Genomic DNA, 18,844 nt, shown 5'->3' with positions numbered 1-18,844 from the left:
AGCCTCTGGCACTGTGCTCCAGCCTCTCTCTCTCTCTCTCTCTGGCCCAAGAGAGCACGGAAACTTCCAATCATTCCCCAGTCCAGCCAACTGTGGAGTGGCTGAATTTCTGCTGCCTCCCAGGGTTCCCCCACGTCTGTGGCTTCTGGCCTGGACAGCCTGGTCAGGCCTCCTCCCTGGATGGGCTTCAGTCTGTATTGATGCTGCCCTGCCCCTTGGGACAGTCCCTCTTTTTCTGCTCTTTTTGGCCTTGGGGCAGCTGGGAATTGTAGTCCAGCAGATGAGGAAGCCCCATTCAACCCAGTGAGTGACAGGCCCCTCTCTGGAACTACAGCCATTTCGTTACACCTACCAACAGCCACTGAGGTAAAAGTTACTCCCACACAGGAGGAAAGCAGGAGAAGCATCTTCGTCAAGAGAGAAAGCCGTTTGCAAGTAATTCTGACAGGGCAGAGTGGCTGAAGGGGGAGTGGGCGGGGAAGAGCAGCTGACCCAGCACCCGGCCAATGACACGAGAGTACTCTTGAGTGGTGGCTGATGGGCCAATGGCTGTGGGAGAGCATTTTACAGCCAATGGGAGCACATGGAATGTTGCCAGTTTAAAACAGTATCTCTCCTATATAATAAAAGCATTTTCGTCTTGCAAGATTCCATTCACTCCAAAATCAGTTGGATCCGTGGTGTGTCAATCATAAGTTGTCTCTATCTACTGGCTGTTGCCTGAGTTTTCTCCCACCCACTGCAGCCTAGGCCACTCTTCTCTGATTGGGCCAGAGTTTCTGGTCATTTGCATATGGAAGCTGATTGGACTTCACTCCATTCCGCACCTCAAACTCCCCCCCCCCCCCCACAGCCACCGCGCATTCAACCTTAACATACCTCACAGGATCATACGGGGGAGAGGAGAATGATGTCAGCTGCTTTGGTTCCCACTGCAGGGAAAGACTGCCCTTTCCCAAGGCTGGGGGGGAAGGAAGATACAAACCTGAAGACAGACAGGCAGATAAAGGTAGGCTGATGGTTGCCTGGAAAGGACATAGGCTTGCCAACTCCAGGTTGCCAACTTCCAGGATATCTTAGAGATGAAGCCTGCTGAGGGTGGGGTCTGAGGAGGAGGAATACCATTGTTGCCAATCTCCAGGTTGCAGCTGGAGAGCTCTTAAACCTCTGGTGCTAATTCAAAGTGCTGGGGATGTGTTGCATTCTGGCAGGGGACGCTGTGAGTGTAGAAAATGGATTTTGAAGGATCAGATGGATTTAGAAGAATGTCACTATGAAATACTACCAGTGAGTTTGTTAAATGGATTAATCTTGTATTTCAACGCTATTCACTTTGACAAAGTTGTACACAAAACAAGATGATATGCATGATCCGTTGGTGTTGATGGCGTTTGAATTGCATCCAGTAAACTGAACATTGGAAAAAGAAATTTCTAGTCTTTGGAGACTTTTGTGGGATAATATATCACGGTTGTTTGTTTCCTTTTCCACTTCCTTCCCGTGATCTCTCTCCTTGGTTTGCAATCTCCAGGGGAGGGCTGGAGATCACTCAGAATTACAACTGCTCTCCAGAAGGGAGGGGGGGAGGAGATGGAAAACTGAAGTCAGAGGGGCACATAAAGGTAGGTTGATGGTTGGCTGGAAAGGAGATAGGATTGCCAACTAACTCCAGGCTGGGAAATTCCTGTATATTTGAGGGGTGGAGCCTGGAAAGGGTGGGGTTTGAGGAGGGGTGGGACCTCAGACAGGTACAATGCCATAGACTCCACCCTCCCAACCAGCCATTTCCTCCTGGGGAATCATTTTTGCCAATCTCCAGGAGAGGGCTGGAGATCACTCAGAATTACAACTGTTCTTCAGACGGTAGAGATCAGTTCCCCTGGAGAAAACGGTAAGCTCTGTGTCATTAAAATCTGCTGAGGTCACCACAGCAAATTGACGCTGAGCGCCCAAGGCCAGGGCACCCATCCAGAGCCTCTTTCTAGAGCTCGTTGTATTTATTTCCACAACGAGCCTTATTCCTAGTTATTATATAGAGAGATAAGAAGTAGTGAAGCACAGCAATATGTCACTAACCCTAAAGCTACTGAGAGTAATCCATGGCCAAAGATAACTTTCCCACCCAGCTTTGCCCCTTTTTTACCTATTTAACTTTATTTATACCACACCTTTCTCTCCAGTGCGACCCCAAAGCACTTTACATCATTCTCCATCTTGTTCTCACAACAACCCTGTGAGGTAGGTGAGGCCAAGAGTGTGTGACTTCCATGATGGCTCTCTTAAATTCTTTGAAGTGCTGTCACTTAGAGGAAGGCAGGGAGCTGTTTCCATTGGCAGCAGAGGAGAGGCCTCGCAAGAATGGGTTTAAAGTAAGGGTGGGAAGGTAGCGGCTGACTATTAGGAAAAAGTTTTTGATAGTCAAGAGCTGTGCAACAGTGGAATCAACAAACTGCTCTAAAAAAAAAAACGCCGATGCCCGCAGCGTGTGAGCGGGCGTCCAACGGAGGCATTCGCAAGATGGAGGGTGAGTCTGATCGCGTTTATGCCGGCATAAACTGCACCGGTTCCAACCGATGCAGTTTATGCTGGCAGAAAGGCCGCGTCTGAACGCACCCTATGTGATTCTGTGGCCCAAGGTCACCCAGCCAGGTCCATGGCAGACCAGGAATCTGAACCCAGGCTGACTCTCTTACCACTGCTCTCCACTGCCTTTCACAGGACACACTGTCAGGTCCCCAGTCCAGTCACTCTCCACACGCACTTTTAGCAGTGTAATGTTTTATTAGAGATATGAGAAGCTGCGGGTTCAGAACCTCTGTTAGGACTGAGGTCCAAAAGCGGGAAAAGGTAACATATAGGTAAAACCCCAAAATCACATTCATTCACACGTCATGCGTTTCTATAGCAAGTCAGACAGATATATGGCCGCTCTATCTAACTAAGCCTGGCATGGAAGTCTTCAAGGACAGTCTCATGAGAAACTGTCTCAGGGCGCACTTAAAGATGTTACAAGCAATACTCCCTAATGTTCCAACAATACACACACATCCCCAGGAATGTAACATGGCAAGCGAGGGCAAAGGTACAGTGATAAGGCGCAGAAAGGCAAACAGCAAAACTAAGGATTAATTAATAAGGCTAATAAGGACATGGATGCCAGAGCGTGACACACACCTTGGTTCACGTTTGTTTGTGCAGTGTTTGAAGAGTAACGTGATTGCAAGCCAAAGTTGGATCAAAGTTATTTAAGTCTCAGCCTGTCTTGTTCCCCTGGGATAGTAATCCCCGTCTCAGGTTTTCTGCATAGTGATGTTGAGGGATATGTGGCCCATTTGCAGGATTATGACCTTGGCCTACTAGCGTTACCGTGTGTGCAGCACAAGCATGTTAGCACTTGGCCAGGCCTTTCTATTTTTACTCAGCAGTAAACCTCAGCTGTACTTGTGATCGAGGCTGTCATTACCGGAGAGGGGCCAGTGTCATGTGACTTCAGACGCGTTTCTCTGAAGAGGAAGCTGCAGTGTCTGCACGGGGCGGTGGGAGGGGGTGTTTTCATTCTGGCTGCCCGCTAGTTTGTTTCTTGCCAGTTATAGGCAGGTAGGAGCATTTGTCGGCAACTGAATTAATTACAAAATGGCAGGAAATGGAGGGATTTCGTCATTTCATCCTGCATGTAAAAACAGATATTAGCCAAATTGCCTTGAATTATATTAATGTTTTCTTGACCTAAAATCTTTATATGTCAGAAGTGAACTCTAGTTGGTTGTGAAAAACTCTTTATCTGGATGGTATTTCCTTTACGTAACTCTTGCTTAGTACCTCTGGGGAAGGAGGGTCTTCCTTTGGCTTTCTCCCCTTGTGCTGACTGGCCTGGAAACATCCCGCCCGTTTTGTTTTGTGTCTCTCTCCAGTATTCTTCTTCTTCTTAATTATTTTTCCACGACAAAACTCATAAGCAGTGTTTTGACAACAGAGTTTCTCCCATTAGGCTGCCTCATGTGACCCATGAGACTTACGTGTCGTGCAGCTCGTCACCCAAACTGGCAGCCTGTGAGGTTTTTTACTTTGCTTCCTTTGTGCCCAGGGGAGAGCCGAGGCGGCTGGCAGTGTCTTCTCCCCCCCCCCTCTGTTATAGCACCACAACAACCCTGTGAGGTAGGTTAGGCTGAGAGTGGGTGCCTGGCCCCAGGTCACCAGCAAGCTTCCATGGTGAGAGTGAGCATTTGAACCCCTACATCACACTAGCTCTCAATATTTTTTAAATAAAAATATATATCTTTTTGTTATGGCACAAGTCAGCTCACACACCACAGTGAAAAGATTAGAAGAAGAAGAAGAAGAGATTGGATTTGTACCCCGCCCTTCACTACCCAAAGGTGTCTCCGAGCGGCTTACAAACGCCTTTCCCTTCCCCTCCCCACAACAGACACACCCTGTGAGGTGGGTGGGGCTGAGAGAGCTCTGACACAAACTGCTCTTTTTCAAGGACAGCTGTGCCAGAGCTTGTGACTGACCCAAGGTCACATCAGCAGGTGCAAGTGGAGGAGTGGGGAATCAAACCCAGTTCTCCCAGATTAGAGTCCGCACACTTAACCAACTACACCAAACTGGCTCTCACACCAAACTTACAATTTGAAACCCCAGACTGAATCCCCAGGCATGAGACCCCCTTAAAAGCCCCGGCAAATCGAATGGCCTTCCATGCCTCCTAAAGACGTGTGGCCATGGTGCCCTCCTCACCTCCTCGGGGAGCCTGTTCTCAGCAACAAGGCCTTATATGGTCTCCAGGCCAGCCGAGAAATAGGTAATAAGAAATGGAAAGCAGTGGCCTTCAGCAGCTCACCTGCAGGCACGAGTGCCTTTTCACCTGGCACCAACAGCTCCATCCACTAGGGGAAACCATCACTGTGGTGCGAGGCACCCCCACTTCAGAGGATCTTAGCTGGCAGGCTCACGCGAGGAGAGCGGATGATCCTGCCCTAGTCCCCAGGCATTTCTAGTTTTAGGGGCAAAAGCCAGCCCCTTTGCACGGGGCCTGAAGACGAATAGGGCACTGCTCTCCCGCCAGGGGGCCGGTGATCTGACAGCTACTTTGTACAGTTCCCTGGGCAGTTCCATGTGGACGACTGTTCCTTGCCCTCGAGGAGCCCATGCCTGGGGAAAAGGAGCAACTGCCTACCGCTAGACTAGAAAATGGGGGGAAGAGCTACTATTAGTGTTTGTTTGGAGGAGTCGGGGTGTGCTGAAGCCCCCTTGTCCCACAAGAAGGCTTTGGGTGAAGACCAAGAGCAAAACACACAGTATTGGGGGGAGTGCCTCCATGCCACGCCACAGTCACCTCTCGCTTGGATTGTGTAATTCCATCTACGCAGGGCTGCCCTTGAGACTGCTCTGAGATTGGTGAGGCCAGTTTGGTGTAGTGGTTAGGAGTGTGGACTCTAATCCGGGAGAACCGGGTTTGATTCCCCACTCCTCCACATGCAGCTGCTGGCGTGACCTTGGGTCAGTCACAAGTTCTTTTGGAGCCATTCTCTCAAGGGCAGTCCTCAAAAGAGCTCTCTCAGCCCCACCTACCTCACAGTGTGTCTGTTGTGAGGAGGGGAAGAGACAGGAGTAATGCTCCCTCTAAGCGGTGGAGTCTTGTGAGCAAAAATTCTACTTTGTGAGCTACCGGCATTAAAGTTGTGAGCGAGTGATTAGTTTGCTCTGGAGCCATCCTTTCTGAGCTAAGACAAAAATGTGTCAGCTGGAGGCTGAAAAACTGTGAGCTAGCTCACACTAACTCAGCTTAGAGGGAACACTGGACAGGATACTGTAAGCCACTCTGAGACTCCTTTGGGTAGTGAAGGGTGGAGTATAAATCCAACTTCTTCTGGAAGCTTCAGGTCGTTCAGAATGCAGCCACCAGACTGTTGGCTGGTGTAGCCTGGGATGCACGTACCTATCCTGTGCGGCAGTAGCGACACTGGCCACCTACCTGTTTCTGGATCAAGTTCAGGGTGCTGTCATATCTGAGGGGCCTGTGTCTGTTGCACTCGCCGTCGTGCCATGTGTGGGTGGTGCCGGGCCCCCGAGAGGCCTGCTTGGCTCCCGCCAGGACAAGGGGGGGCCTCTCCCACCTTGGCCCCGTCCTGGCGGAATGCCCTGCCAGACGAGGTTCCAGCCCTGCGGGACTTTCTGGGCTCCAGCAGGGCTTGCAAGTCAGTCTTGTTCAGGGAGGCCTTCTTCTGTTCTTGTTCTTTTGGTCCTCCTGGAACTAACCCACCTGTTCACTCAAATACCAACAGCATAGGAGTACAATCAATAAGGTTTATTAAAAGAAACGTGCAAGAGTTTACTCGGGGCTTTCCAGACCCTGCTGGTAACTAAGTTGAGAAAAGGTGGCTAAAAGCAGCCGCTTGCAGAGACACCTTCATCTGTGTTGTGGTTTGATGTGATTGTAATATGTTGGCATTCAAATTAAAGGAGATCTGTTGTCTGTCACCCATCTGGAAAGTGATCTTGGAGTTCCAGAAGGAAAGGGACATGGAAATCTCATGTCAGCGGGAAATGGAGCTGCAAGGAGAGGAAGCCGACAAGCCAGAGACAGCAGCCCCAGAGGGCGCCCCCCCCCTTGGCGTTCCCTGAGTCTTTGCAGAGGCAGGAGGCAGCTCCAAGAGGAGCAAGCCCCGCCTGACCCTGGAAACCTGCCTCTTCGATTTGACAGCACTCTGTGAGGGGCTTCCTAATAAAACCAGACACAACAACAACAACATTACAGTGAATCGTTTTTCCTGTTCCATAATGTAATAAACAATATCCAGTGCTTATTAAATCTATCAATATTTTACAAGAGCCTCCTTTGAGTTCTGTAGTAATATGTCAGCTTTACCAATCAAGCCATGTGATTGAAGTCTCTTCCAATGGGCTGCTGTAGCTGTTTTTGTTGCTGTAAATAAACTCAGAACTAGCTCTGTATCTGAAAAATCAACATCAGCTTTCAAATATCATAATAATTTGGGCTCAAAGGGTTTGTTATGACAAATTGCCTTCCAGAATAATTAGGTAACTGAGCAAAAGCCAAATATGTGTAAGGTATCTGCAGGAGATGACCTCCAACATTTACCTTGCACAGATTTCTACATAACAGCCTATTTATTGGGGGTGGAGTGTGGTGGTTAAATACCACTGGAAAATGATCTTAAATCTCTCTTTGAGATTGATTGAAACCAGACTAGGAACAGCATGCTCTCAAATCCACCCCCATTCCTCCAAACGAATGCTAAAATGTACATCTCCCCCCCCCATTTCCCCCCAACAGTTTAAAATACTGTTATCCAAGCCCATCAATGTGTACATGTTAGCAATAAATCCTTTAGATATCTGACCATTTGTTCAAAAGATGCTTTTCCCAGAGGTGTTCTTAGAGGTCTCAGCCACCCTGAGGCTGCATTGCGGGGAGGTAAATGCGATTAATAATAAATAAATAAATAAATGCCAAATATGAAAGAATTGAACAAGAGGGTGTTTAATCCTTCCCATTTTAAAAACGGTTCAATCAAACTTTATATTAGGAATGCTATTCCCCTTCTGACCCCTGATAGTTGGGCACACCAGAGCCTTTTTTAAAAATGGTGTGCACTGGAAGTCATGGCTGACTTTTGGCGACCGCTAGTGGGGCTTGGAGGCAAGGGATGTTCAGAGACGTGGCTTGCTATTGCCTGCCTTTGCATCCCCAGCCATGGTGTCAGGTTCCACAGCCAACAACTGAGTACACGCTTGTCAGAAAGGTTATACTTTATTGCAGAGCTATAGATGCAGTAACATGGTCACTGTTAAGAATGGCGACGTTTCTACAAGCACAATGGGGTATAGGGTATTCGTATGCACACACCCCCAATCCATAGGCCAATTGGCCTACTCCCGCGTGCGGGAGAAGGGGCCTCAGGCCGTTAGAGCCGAAGCTGGGAATCGAAAGCTATCCCAAGCTATCCCACGGTTACATGATGCCCAGACACTACACATGCAATTTACAAGGTCAGTGATAATGAAGTACTACAGAAGCAAAGAAGGAATGCAGCAGCAGCTGGTACCCAGGTCAGGCAAATGAACCCCAGCCCATAAACATAATGCCAGCATAGCTGACACATGGTAGTCTGTGGCGCTCTCCCTTCCTAGTACTTGCCAGGGTCGGCCCTGCTTAGCTCTTGAGAGCTGATGAGATCATCGGGTAGTCCTGGGCTGTCCAGAGTCTTCAGTGCCGCCCTAGGGGACTTGCCCGCCCAGGTAAATGTCTTCATTTCCCCCCAAGTTGTAAATACAGAAAGCATTACCAGAAGAAGTATGTTGCCAAATAAATGGGGGGATGTTCATTTTAACACTGGAGATTCTACCAGACAATGAAAGAGAAAGTGTGTTCTAATAGACCAGTTGTTTGTCAGATTCCCTGCTGACCGTGTTTCTCCCCTTTCTTACAGCTTCTCCACCGCAGACGGTGCACAGTCACTTGGGTGAGTCCCCCGGCTCTGCAGTCCTCTGCCACCACTGTGGGAAAGCATGCAAAGGAGAGGTGCTGAGAGTGCAGAAGAAGCATTTCCACATTACGTGTTTTGTTTGTAAAGGTATGGACTTGTCTTTGTTATTGCCAGCCTTCGGGCTTGGTTGCGCGGGGGGGGAGTGCAGGATTCAGGAGGCTTGTGTGGCCTTCAGGGGCCTGGGGTCCAAGTATGGCTGTTCACTTAGCATGTTGACCGCCAGCATATCATCCCAGTGGACTTGTTACTGGGAACAGTGTGTGGTGGAGACTAACTATCCTGATGCTAAGAGCAATTAAAGCTGTACTAAGCGTGTGTGAGTGGAGAAGAGGGAGGGAGGCGGCGGCAGTGACTGGGTGTCGTTGAAGGGAAGGGTCTTTTGGACAGGGCAGGAAACTGGTCAGTGGACGGTGGAAGCCTGAAACAAGTGAACAGTGTGATCTTTCTTGGTCCTTCACCAATCGTGGACTAAGGGGCAGGGGGCTGTCAGCTTATGCTGCCATTGTGGCTGGTGGAAAGGGAGGTGGTTGATTTGTGTCTTCTTTCCGGTCTGGTATGTGTGGATTCTCAGTAGTCCCTTTATTGCTGTTTGACCTTGGTGTCTGCTGCACTGCTTTCCCTTGGAATGTGAACCCGTTAGTTTTAGGCGGGCAAAGGCTTCTTCCCTGATTGGCTTTGAACCATCAGGAGACCCCGCTTTGAACCAGGTATAATTGACCCTTTCCTGCTTTTTGACTTAGTTCTGACACTGAATGTGTATGGATGACTTGCCTATACTGGAACAATAAACTGAAATGTCATTGAAAGCCTGTTGTTGATTCCTGCTTGCTGCAAGACTCTGGCAGAGTGTCAGAACTCCTCATAGTCCCCAACCCTCGTACCTCCCCATGAGCGTCGAGTACCGCGGGGGCGTCCCGACTACTACAGCTGAGACGATCCCGGCTACAACAGAGACCCCAGCCACTACTGGGGCTTGGGGAGAGGGGAAGCCGTGGTGGGCAACGTACTCGTGGGCTAACTTTTCAGCCGAGACCTGAGAGACGTGGGTGACTACCCCCCGGGTTCGCAGCACCAGCCGGTATGACTATCCACATCCCAGAGGGAGACTCCGAGATCAGGAACGGCTGGAGGAGAGGGCAGAGGAGCCGCTGGACAGCAGGAGCCTCCAGTTGCAAGCCCAATTCGAAGAACTCTGGCAGGAGATGCATGAGATGGTGTTAGATTTGCTCCGTCTGATCGCAACGACGGTGCAGCAAGAGTTATGACTACAACAGCCTCCTGCGTCCACGGGGTCCCGGGTCAGCAGCAGATACCCATCCAGCCCCGAGGCCCTGGGGTACCAGGGCAGCTGCCTGTGGTCCCAGTGTTGGAGCGACCCAAGGAGCTCCTGGATGCCACATTTAACGGGAGCCCCAAGAAACTCGCCTTCTTCATGCTACAAGCGAGTAAGTTTCTATGGGATTGTTGTCATCTCTACCCATCTGACGAGCACCGGGTGGACTGTATAGGCTCCCGGTTACGAGAGCGAGCAGCCGACTGGTATGTCACGCTGCACAACCTCTGGGGCCCCGAACTCCGCAATGTGCAAGCCTTCATATGGGCTCTGCGGTGGCAATACGACGTTCCGATGGAAGCAGAAAAGGCCCACACAACATTACGGGCCCTGAAGCAGGGCAATCAGTCGGTACAAGAGTACTCAGACAAGTTCAAGATGTATGCTGCTAAGGTCCAGGGTTGGCCCGAGGCTGTGCTAGTGGAGCAGTATCAACTGCGTCTGGATCCATCAATCCTGGAGAACGTGCTCCGGAGTGTGAATCCCCTAACATTGGTGGGGTTGGTGCGAGAGGCAGGAGAAGTGGAAAACCGCCTGCAGATGATCAAACTCCTGAACCCGAAAGCCTACCCAAAAACGCCAGGGGCGCCAATGAAGGGCCCCAAGGGCAGGGCGAAGGAGCCGGTGCGTGATCGATGGATGAAGCTGGATCTCTGCCTGCGATGTGGGGAGCCAGGGCACTACGGTGCCTTCTACCCTAAGGTCCTGACGCCTCCATCCAAGCCGCCTGAGGGGGGCGGGGCGGCTGATACCTCTGTGAGAGGAGGGGGAGCGAACTCCAAGCAATCCCGAGCCCTCCAACTGGGAGTGTCACTGGAAGGCGCCTCGTCCAGCGGAGACGAAAAACCCCAGCCGGCGGGGAAAGGCTGGGACCTGCTGTAAAAGGCGCAAAACAGCAGATCCGAGAGTACCCCGCGCCTCAACAGGTGAGCAATAACGCCCCTCTGTTTTTTGTGACTGTGTCTGTAATCAACCCTGCGATGGGGACCCAGGCACGGGTAAGTGCCCTCATAGACTCACGGTGCACCAGAGATTTAATAAGCCCAGCCATTGTCACGGGGCTCGGGGTCCCCGTGCAGAGACAGCCTGAGTCCTTGATCTTCACCCAAATGGATGGCTCCGCAATTAAGGAACCCTGTAATTACCAGATGATTCCCATCATTATGGGAACCGAGGAGGACTGGAAGCTAAGGGCTTTCATCATCAACCCCATGGCTCAGTTTTCTATGGTGCTGGGGAATCCCTGGTTCAGGAACCTTACATCAAATTGGGGGGGGGGTCTGTGCACTTTGTAACCCCCCAATGCAAAACCCATATTTGGAACCCTGAGTGGGGGGAGGTACCACAGACGCCGGCCACCCAAGCCTGTCTGGCCAGCAAGGAGCGGGCGGCTATTCCATTAGAGTACAGAAACTTGGCTAGGGTGTTCGAGGAGGAGGAAGCAGACGAACTCCCCCCCCCACAGGAACACTGACTGTGCTATTGAGATTCTGCCGGGCCACAAGTTACTCAAGGGAAAGTTGTACTCTATGAGACCTGTCGAAAAAGCAGAGCCGAGGAAGTTCATTGATAAAAACCAAGCCCAAGGTTTCATTCCCCCTGCCTCCTCCCTGTTTGCTTCCCCTGTCCTCTTCCAGAAGAAGAAGGACAGGTGTCTGAGACTGTGTATGGATTACTGGGGCTTGGATGCTGTGTCTGGTACGAATGCATACCCCCTCCCACTTATTAAAGATCTCTTGGCAGAGGTGGTGAAACGAAAAATCTTTACGAAGCTGGATCTTCGAGTCGCATATTTCTGAGTGCGCATTCGGGAGGGGGATGAGCCTAAGACTGCGTTCAATACTCCTTTGGGACAGTTCGGGTACCTGGTGATGCCATTCAGACTCCAGAGGGCACCAGGGGTGTTTATGAACTTGATTATTGAAGTGTTGCACAAGCACCTTTTTAAAGGGGCCCTCATTTATCTTGATGATATTCTTTTATACTCCCAAGATAAGGAGTCACATGTGCATTTAGTGAGGGAAGTGTTACAAACTTTATACGACCATAAACTGTTTGCTAAACTGTCAAAGTGTGAGTTCCACAAGACAGAGGTGGAGTTCCTGGGTTACCGCATCTCACCCCGGGGGTTGGAGATGGACCCGCGTAAAGTGGCCGACGTCTTGGGGTGGGAGGCCCCTAGAACCTGACACCAACTCCAGGCATTCTTAGGATTTGCTAATTTTTACAGGGCGTTCATCTCAAACTTTGCACAAGTAAGCCTACCCCTCACTGACCTGTTGAAAACCAAAGGGAAGGGGCCCGATGAAGCCAAACCCAGGGCCCGCCTCCAATGGACACCTGAATGCCAGGAGGCATTCAACAAACTCAAAGCACTATTTACGTGTGAACCCATTTTGGCTCATCTAGACAAAGAACAAAAAGTTTATTGTGCATGTAGATGATTCTGAATGTGGCGATGGGGGGCATATTGCAGGAGGGGGGTGATGGGAAGCTCCACCCCTTGGTCTACGTCTCTAAAAAATTCAATGCCACAGAGCGGAACACTGGGTGGTCTGGGACAAGGAGGAGGCGGCAGTTCGGCTGGCGCTCACAACGTGGCGTCACTGGTTGGAGGGGGCGCGGATTCTGTTTCAGGTTTGGACTGATCATAAGAACCTCGAAGCTCTGCACACCCCCTGGACCCTCAATACTAAACAGCTACATTGGTTGGAGTTTTTCTCCAAGTTCCAGTTCACTCTCCACCACTTCCCTGGGAAAGTCAACTCGCTTGCTGATGCTTTGTCCCGCCTCCCACAATATGCAAGCCAAAGGGGGGAGACTATAGACTCTATGTTTACCCCTTCCCAGCTGGGAAGGGCAGTGCTCACTCAGTGCCAAGTGAGGGAACAGGCAGAGGGGGGTGATGAACCTTGGGTTGCTAAATTCACAGCGGCATTTTCCCCAGACGATGCTGTGAAGCTCGGCACAGATGCCACCATTCAGCAGAGTCCTAATGGTTGTTGGTACAAGGGACTTCGCTTGTACGTGCCCACGGCCCTAATGGGGGAAATCTTACACTACACGCACAAGCCGAAACTGGCAGGGCATTTTGGGTACCTAAATCCTTACACTTACTGCAGCGCCAGTTCTGGTGGCCCCATATGTGAGGGGACGTCTCGCAATATGTGGCCTCATGCCATACTTGCCTCATGAGTAAACGAATGCCAGGGAAGCATCCTGGGAAGCTGTGGGCCTTGGAAACCCCCACACGACCCTGGGAGGTGATATCTATGGACTTTATCACAGACCTACCCCTGTCTAAGTTCTCAAAACAGGCCCACTTCATCCCGTTCCGCCAGGAGCCAACAGTCAAAGCGTTGGCTAAGATGTTCATGGCAAACATTGTGAAATTGCATTCAATTCTATCAAAGATCATTTCTGATAGAGGCACTCAGTTCGTTGCCACCTTCTGGCAGGAACTCATGAGAGTGTTAGGCATTGAGCAGGGACTCAGCAGGGCATAAAACCCCAAAACGGATGGCCAAATGGAACGGGTCAATCAAGTAGTGGAACAATGTTTGCGGTGCTTCATTAATTACCAACAGAACAATTGGGTGGACTTGTTGCCTTATGCGGAGTACAGTTACAACAACTCTACCCATGGCTCCACCAGCTTATCTCCTTTTAAAGCCTTATATGGATATGAAAGCACCCCCCTCCCCTCGGTGGGTTCTCCCGACCTCAGTCCAGGAGACCTGCATACTTGGTGGCAGACCCTCAAGGACAACTGGCCCCTCATTCAAAGGACATTGGACAAGGCAAAGGCAGATTACAAAACACAGGGTGATAAGGGTAGAGCCTCTGAATGGGACTTACAGCCTGGGGATTCTGTTTATCTGTCTACTAAGAACTTGCGGGGCGTACAGCCAAGTAGAAAGTTGGACTGGAAATACGTGGGTCTTTTCAAAGTACTGCGCAAGATCAATTAGGTGACTGTTGAACTTGATTTACCTAAATCACTAAAAGGTGTGCATCCTATCTTTCATTTCAGTCGTCTCAAGAAGGTCCCGGGACCGAATGCCTGGAGACCCCATTCTCCAACCCCGCCTCCACTGATGGTGAATGGTGAGCCCCATCAGGAGGTTGCTCACATTTTGGACTCTAAAACCAAGCGCGGCCACATGTTTTACTTAATTTGCTGGAAGGATTTTGATCCTTCACATGATGGGTGGGTGCTACGTGCTGTCCATAGAATGCACCCTGATAAGCCTGGGGAGGGGGATCCTTTGGGAGGGTAGACTCTAATTGCTGCAAGACTCTGATAGGGGGGAGGAGTGGCTCTGATCATTCGTAAAGCTTACTCCTTCAGGGCGCTCCCACCACTGAAGCTCATAGGTATAGAGTGCATTGGCCTGGCGTGGGAAGCTGGGGAGAATTTGGCTATTTGGTTAGTGTACTGTCTGCCCAGCACACCGACCAATAGTCTGTCATCCCTGATGGAGGCCGTATCAAGCTGCGCATTGGAGCACCCTAGACTGATAGTTCTGGGCAACTTCAGTGTCCATGTCAACAATGTGGCCTCCACATGGGCGATGGACCTGGTATCATCCATGGCAGCACTAGGACTTTACCAATATGTAATGGCTCCCATTCACCTAGCGGGGCACACACTTGATTTGATCTTTGCGGCGGGGGCTACAATGGACCAGATTACTGCTATGGCAATTCCATGGTAGGACTACCATGCCTTGAAGGCTTGCATGAATGTTCCACCCCTACCCTGTTTGGGTGGTGAGTGCATTTTAGCTTGCCTGCAGAGTCAGATGGACCCTACATGGCTTCAGATGGGTCTCCGGAATCCGATGCCCCCTGGCGGCTCACTGGATGAGCTTGTTGAGGACTGGCATAGCTGACTCTCAGCAGCCATCGACAAGATCGCTCCCTGACCCCCTCTGCACCCTCACTCTAGGCTAACTCCATGGTCTACCCAGGAGCTGTGGCTGATGAAGCGAAGGCTTAGATGGCTAGAGAGACAGTGGTGGCATACCTGCGACGAAGCTACAAGAGCATCCTATAGGACGTTTATGAGATCCTATGAGATGGCAGTCAAGACTGCTAAGAGGGAGTATTATGTGGCCACGATTGCGTCTGCAAGCTCTCGCCCAGCCCAGTTTTATTTAGAACGATCGGTCTATATTACTACTCTTCCACAAGGCAAACCAAATGTTAAGGAACTGGACATCGGCTGTGAGGCTTTTGCAAGCTATTTCACGGATAAAGTCTTGTCACTCTGCCATGACCTCCCCACCAATGCTCCCTCTAAGCTGTGGAGTCTTGTGAGCAAAAATTCTACTTTGCGAGCTGCTGGCATTAAAGTTGTGAGTGAGTGATTTGGCTACTGCGTAAATTAGTTTGCTCTGGAGCAGTCCTTCCTGAGCTAAGACAAAAATGTGTGAGCCGGAGGCTAAAAAACTGTGAGCTAGCTCACACTAACTCAGCTTAGAGGGAACACTGCTCCCCACCACAGTTGAGACAGTAAGGGAACTCGAAACTCCATGTATGTCTTCTTGTTGGGTTTTGGATTATTTCAGTCCACTCAGCCTAGAGGAAGTCGACAAATTACTCTCAACTGTACACCTGACCACTTGCAGCCTTGGTCTGTGCCCATCGTAGCTAATTAAAGCTGGCCACGATGGGCTATGAGGCGCCCTAAGGGAAATTACCAACAAGTCCCCCTCTGAGGGTCTGTTCCCTAGGGCACTCAAGGAGGCAGTGGTATGCCCTCTCTTTAAAAAACAACAACAACAACCTTGGATCTGGCTGAATTGGCTAATTACTGACCAGTTTCCAATTTGCCCTATTTGGGCAAATTAATTGAGAGGGCAGTGGCAACTGAGTAGCAGGGTTTTTTGGATGACACTTCCACATTAGATCCCTTCCAGTCCGGCTTTCGACCAGGCCACGGGATGGAGATGGCACTGGTCACCCTCACAGATGACCTTCGCAGGCATCTGGATCGGGCCAGTTCAGTGGTGTTGCTGTTGTTGGACCTGTCGGTGCCGTTCAACATGGTTGACCTTCAACTACTGATCCACTGGGATTTAGGGTTCTGCCTTGCAGTGGCGGTCCTCGTTCCCTCAGGATTGGGGAACATAAGAACATAAGAGAAGCCAATATTGGATCAGGCCAACAGCCCATCCAGTCCAACACTCTGTCACACAGTGGCAAAAAATACCAGGTGCCACCAGGAGATCCAGCAGCACTACGTTCAAGGTCCCAAAACCGGGCTAGCTTCAATGAGGACGGGGGCCTTCTCAGTGGCAGCTCCGCATCGGTTGAATGAGCTCCCGGAGGATATTAGGGCCCTGCGGGACCTTTTACCATTCCGCAGGGCCTGTAAGATGGACCTCTTCCACCAGGCCTTTGACTAATGAGCCGCGTTTAACAAACTAAGGCCCTGGCCCCAATACCATCATCGACAGCCTGAGCTTCACCAATATGATCCGGACTGAGATATCAGCCCCAAAACCAATTGCTGACTGTATTCCAATCATACTAGCTCACAGTTTTTTAGCCTCCGGCTCACACATTTTTCTCTTAGCTCAGGACGGAGGGCTCCAGAGCAAACTAATTTATGTAGTAGCCAAATGGCTTGCTCACAACTTTAATGCCAGGAGCTCACCAAGTAGAATTTCTGCTCACGAGACTCCACAGCTTAGAGGGAGCATTGATTTTGACTTGTTTGTTTTTATCTGTTTAACAATTTTTTATGTAACCCACCCTGAGCTTGCTTCGGCGGAGGGGGGTATAAATTAGATAAATAAATAAATAAACGTTCACGTTAGCCAGCCAGCCAAGGACAAAGCCAGCTGTGTGGAGTGCCAGTACCGGCTGGTGGGTAAGGTATGGCACAGAGAGTGAGGAAGAGGCCAAGGAAAACGATGGATGTGTCCTTGTCCCAGTTTCTCTGCACTCCGTTGTGCTCTTTGTGTTTCAGTCCTGCACCATTAAAGAGGACAGTGTTGTCCGTGGTATAAAGAGGCTAGAGAGAAATGGATCAAGGCTCTTATGGGCCAGCGAAACGAGCCTCCCCCAGACATTTGGGTTGCTGAAATGTTAGTGGCTCCCAGGCCAGCAGATGAAAGCCCCTCTCTGTTATTCCCCCCCCCCCGATCCATAGTGTCACATGTCTCTTTCCTCTCTCTTTGCTGCCCCTGTTTTTCCATTGACATTTCATTCCCCTTTTCCCATCCTCTCTCCCCCCAGAGGCTACCCATCCTCCCACCTTCCTGTTCCTCAGACATTTATCAAATTATGCATGGGGGGTGGAGAGAGCTGAGAAAGAGAATTTTTTTTCTCACTAGACCTCGAGGGCATCCCATGAAGCTGATGGGCAGGAGGTTCAGGATGAAAAGAAGGAAATACTACTTTACACAGGGAGTGATTCAAATGTGGACTTCGCTGCCAGAGGATGTAGTGATGGGCACAGGAATAAACAGCTTTAAAGGGGGTTTAGACAGATTCCATGAAGATAAGTCTATCAATGGCTACTAGCCATGGTGGCTAAGGGGAACATCTGTGTCCAGCGGCAGTGGACAGCTGGATCCCAAAGCCAGGAGGCAACCTCCGGGGAAGGCCTTGACCTCTATGCCCTGTTGCTGGCTGTCCAGAGGAACTCTTTGGCCGCTATGGGAGACCGGATGCTGGACTAGATGGACCACTGATCCAGCCCCGTGGCCAGAAAGTCTTGGTTGGTGGGGCATGGGGAAATTTTTGTGGGGCAGCAAGGGAGGGGGAGGAGGGGGAGGGGTGGCTGCGTGCCTTCTCTGATTTCCAAGTGGCGATTCGCGGCTTGGAGATCAGGCCAAAACAGCATTAAATGCTGCTTGGGGGGGGGGGGCCTGCCTGCCAGCCGCCCCTCTCCCCCACCTCCTGCAAGGGAGAGGGGCAAAATTACCGCTTGGAGATCAGGGTAAGTGTCCCCCCTCCCCCCCTCCGCTAGAGAAACAGCATTTAAAGCATTTCCTTTAAATGCTGTTTTTCTAGTGGGGCAGCTGCAAGATTTAAAGGGCCCCCCAGCTGGTGGGCGGGGCCACGTGCTCCTGCCAGTCAGCCAGAGGGCCCTTTTAATGCCACAGGAGGGGAGGGGGGGAGAGGGGCAGCCGCGTTTCTGGGGTGTGCCTTTCGTTTGAGGGGGCGGAGCCCCGGAATGCCCCCACCATGCCTACGGGCCAGCACTGGTCTGATCCAGCAGGGCTCCTCTGATGTTCTCGTGTATGTTCTTAGACGTCTGCCTCCCATCTTGAGAGCTCTTCCTGCCTCTGGTCTCTCACTTTGCATCCTCCGTGCTGTTTTCCTTTCTCACACCTGATGCTTCGTGAGCCCCAGCAGTTGCATAGGTCTTGCTTTCCCTGCATCCAGGCGTGCAGGTAGGGAACCTGGCTGTTCAGTGTTGAGCTGTTAGTTTGCCAGATGTTTCCCCCATTCATTTGTGTTTGGGTTATAGAGGAGGGTGCATTTCCTTGGAGTCAGGCTGCGTGCAGAGAGCTGGGCAGGGGAGGGATGCATCAGACAGGAGGCAGATGGGAGCAATACATCCTGAAGGGGGAAAGTAGTCCTTTTGAAGAACTGAACCTCTCACAAAGGCCCCGGCTTGTTGACCCATCAAGGCAGAGCTGGCTGATCTCAAGAAGTAGGTGCATTTAGGATTCGTTTTAATTTTTGTTCCAAAAAAATTTAAGCTGTTTGTTTAATGATATGTATTAATCATACAGGTAGCTATAAATTGGCAGCTCAGTTTGCAAAAGGGAAAAAAGTCATTTAAAAACGTCGAAGAAACCCTCAGGTGCATCGTTACTGGTGGCTGTTGTGGTGGGTTTCCTCCCTGGCCCAGTGCACCAACACGCGAATGTCTGTCCTCTGCTGCGATCAGATGCACTTTGGTATCATGGCCACAAAACGGTGCTTTCCACAGTATTCGTCTCCTCTTGTTTTTAAATCATTATTTTTGGAACCT

General features: G+C 50.6%; 1 protein-coding gene across 1 annotated transcript in view; it reads left to right on the top strand.

The window, feature by feature from the left end:
* Window positions 1-3,063: 3,063 nt before the first annotated feature.
* ABLIM2 (actin binding LIM protein family member 2) overlaps window positions 3,064-18,844 on the top strand; it is a 72,762-nt gene continuing 56,981 nt past the window's right edge. Inside the window, exons 1-2 of the mRNA XM_015421450.1 lie at window positions 3,064-3,082; window positions 8,457-8,600. Of these exons, the coding sequence (XP_015276936.1) occupies window positions 3,064-3,082; window positions 8,457-8,600 (163 nt within the window). The remainder of the gene's footprint in view (window positions 3,083-8,456; window positions 8,601-18,844) is intronic.

The sequence above is a fragment of the Gekko japonicus genome, unplaced genomic scaffold (genome assembly GCF_001447785.1).
Source record: "Gekko japonicus isolate JY-2015 unplaced genomic scaffold, Gekko_japonicus_V1.1 scaffold895, whole genome shotgun sequence".
NCBI classification, from domain to species: domain Eukaryota; kingdom Metazoa; phylum Chordata; class Lepidosauria; order Squamata; family Gekkonidae; genus Gekko; species Gekko japonicus.
The sequence above is the reverse complement of the archived record's forward strand: the minus strand, read 5'-3'. Positions and strand labels throughout refer to the sequence as shown.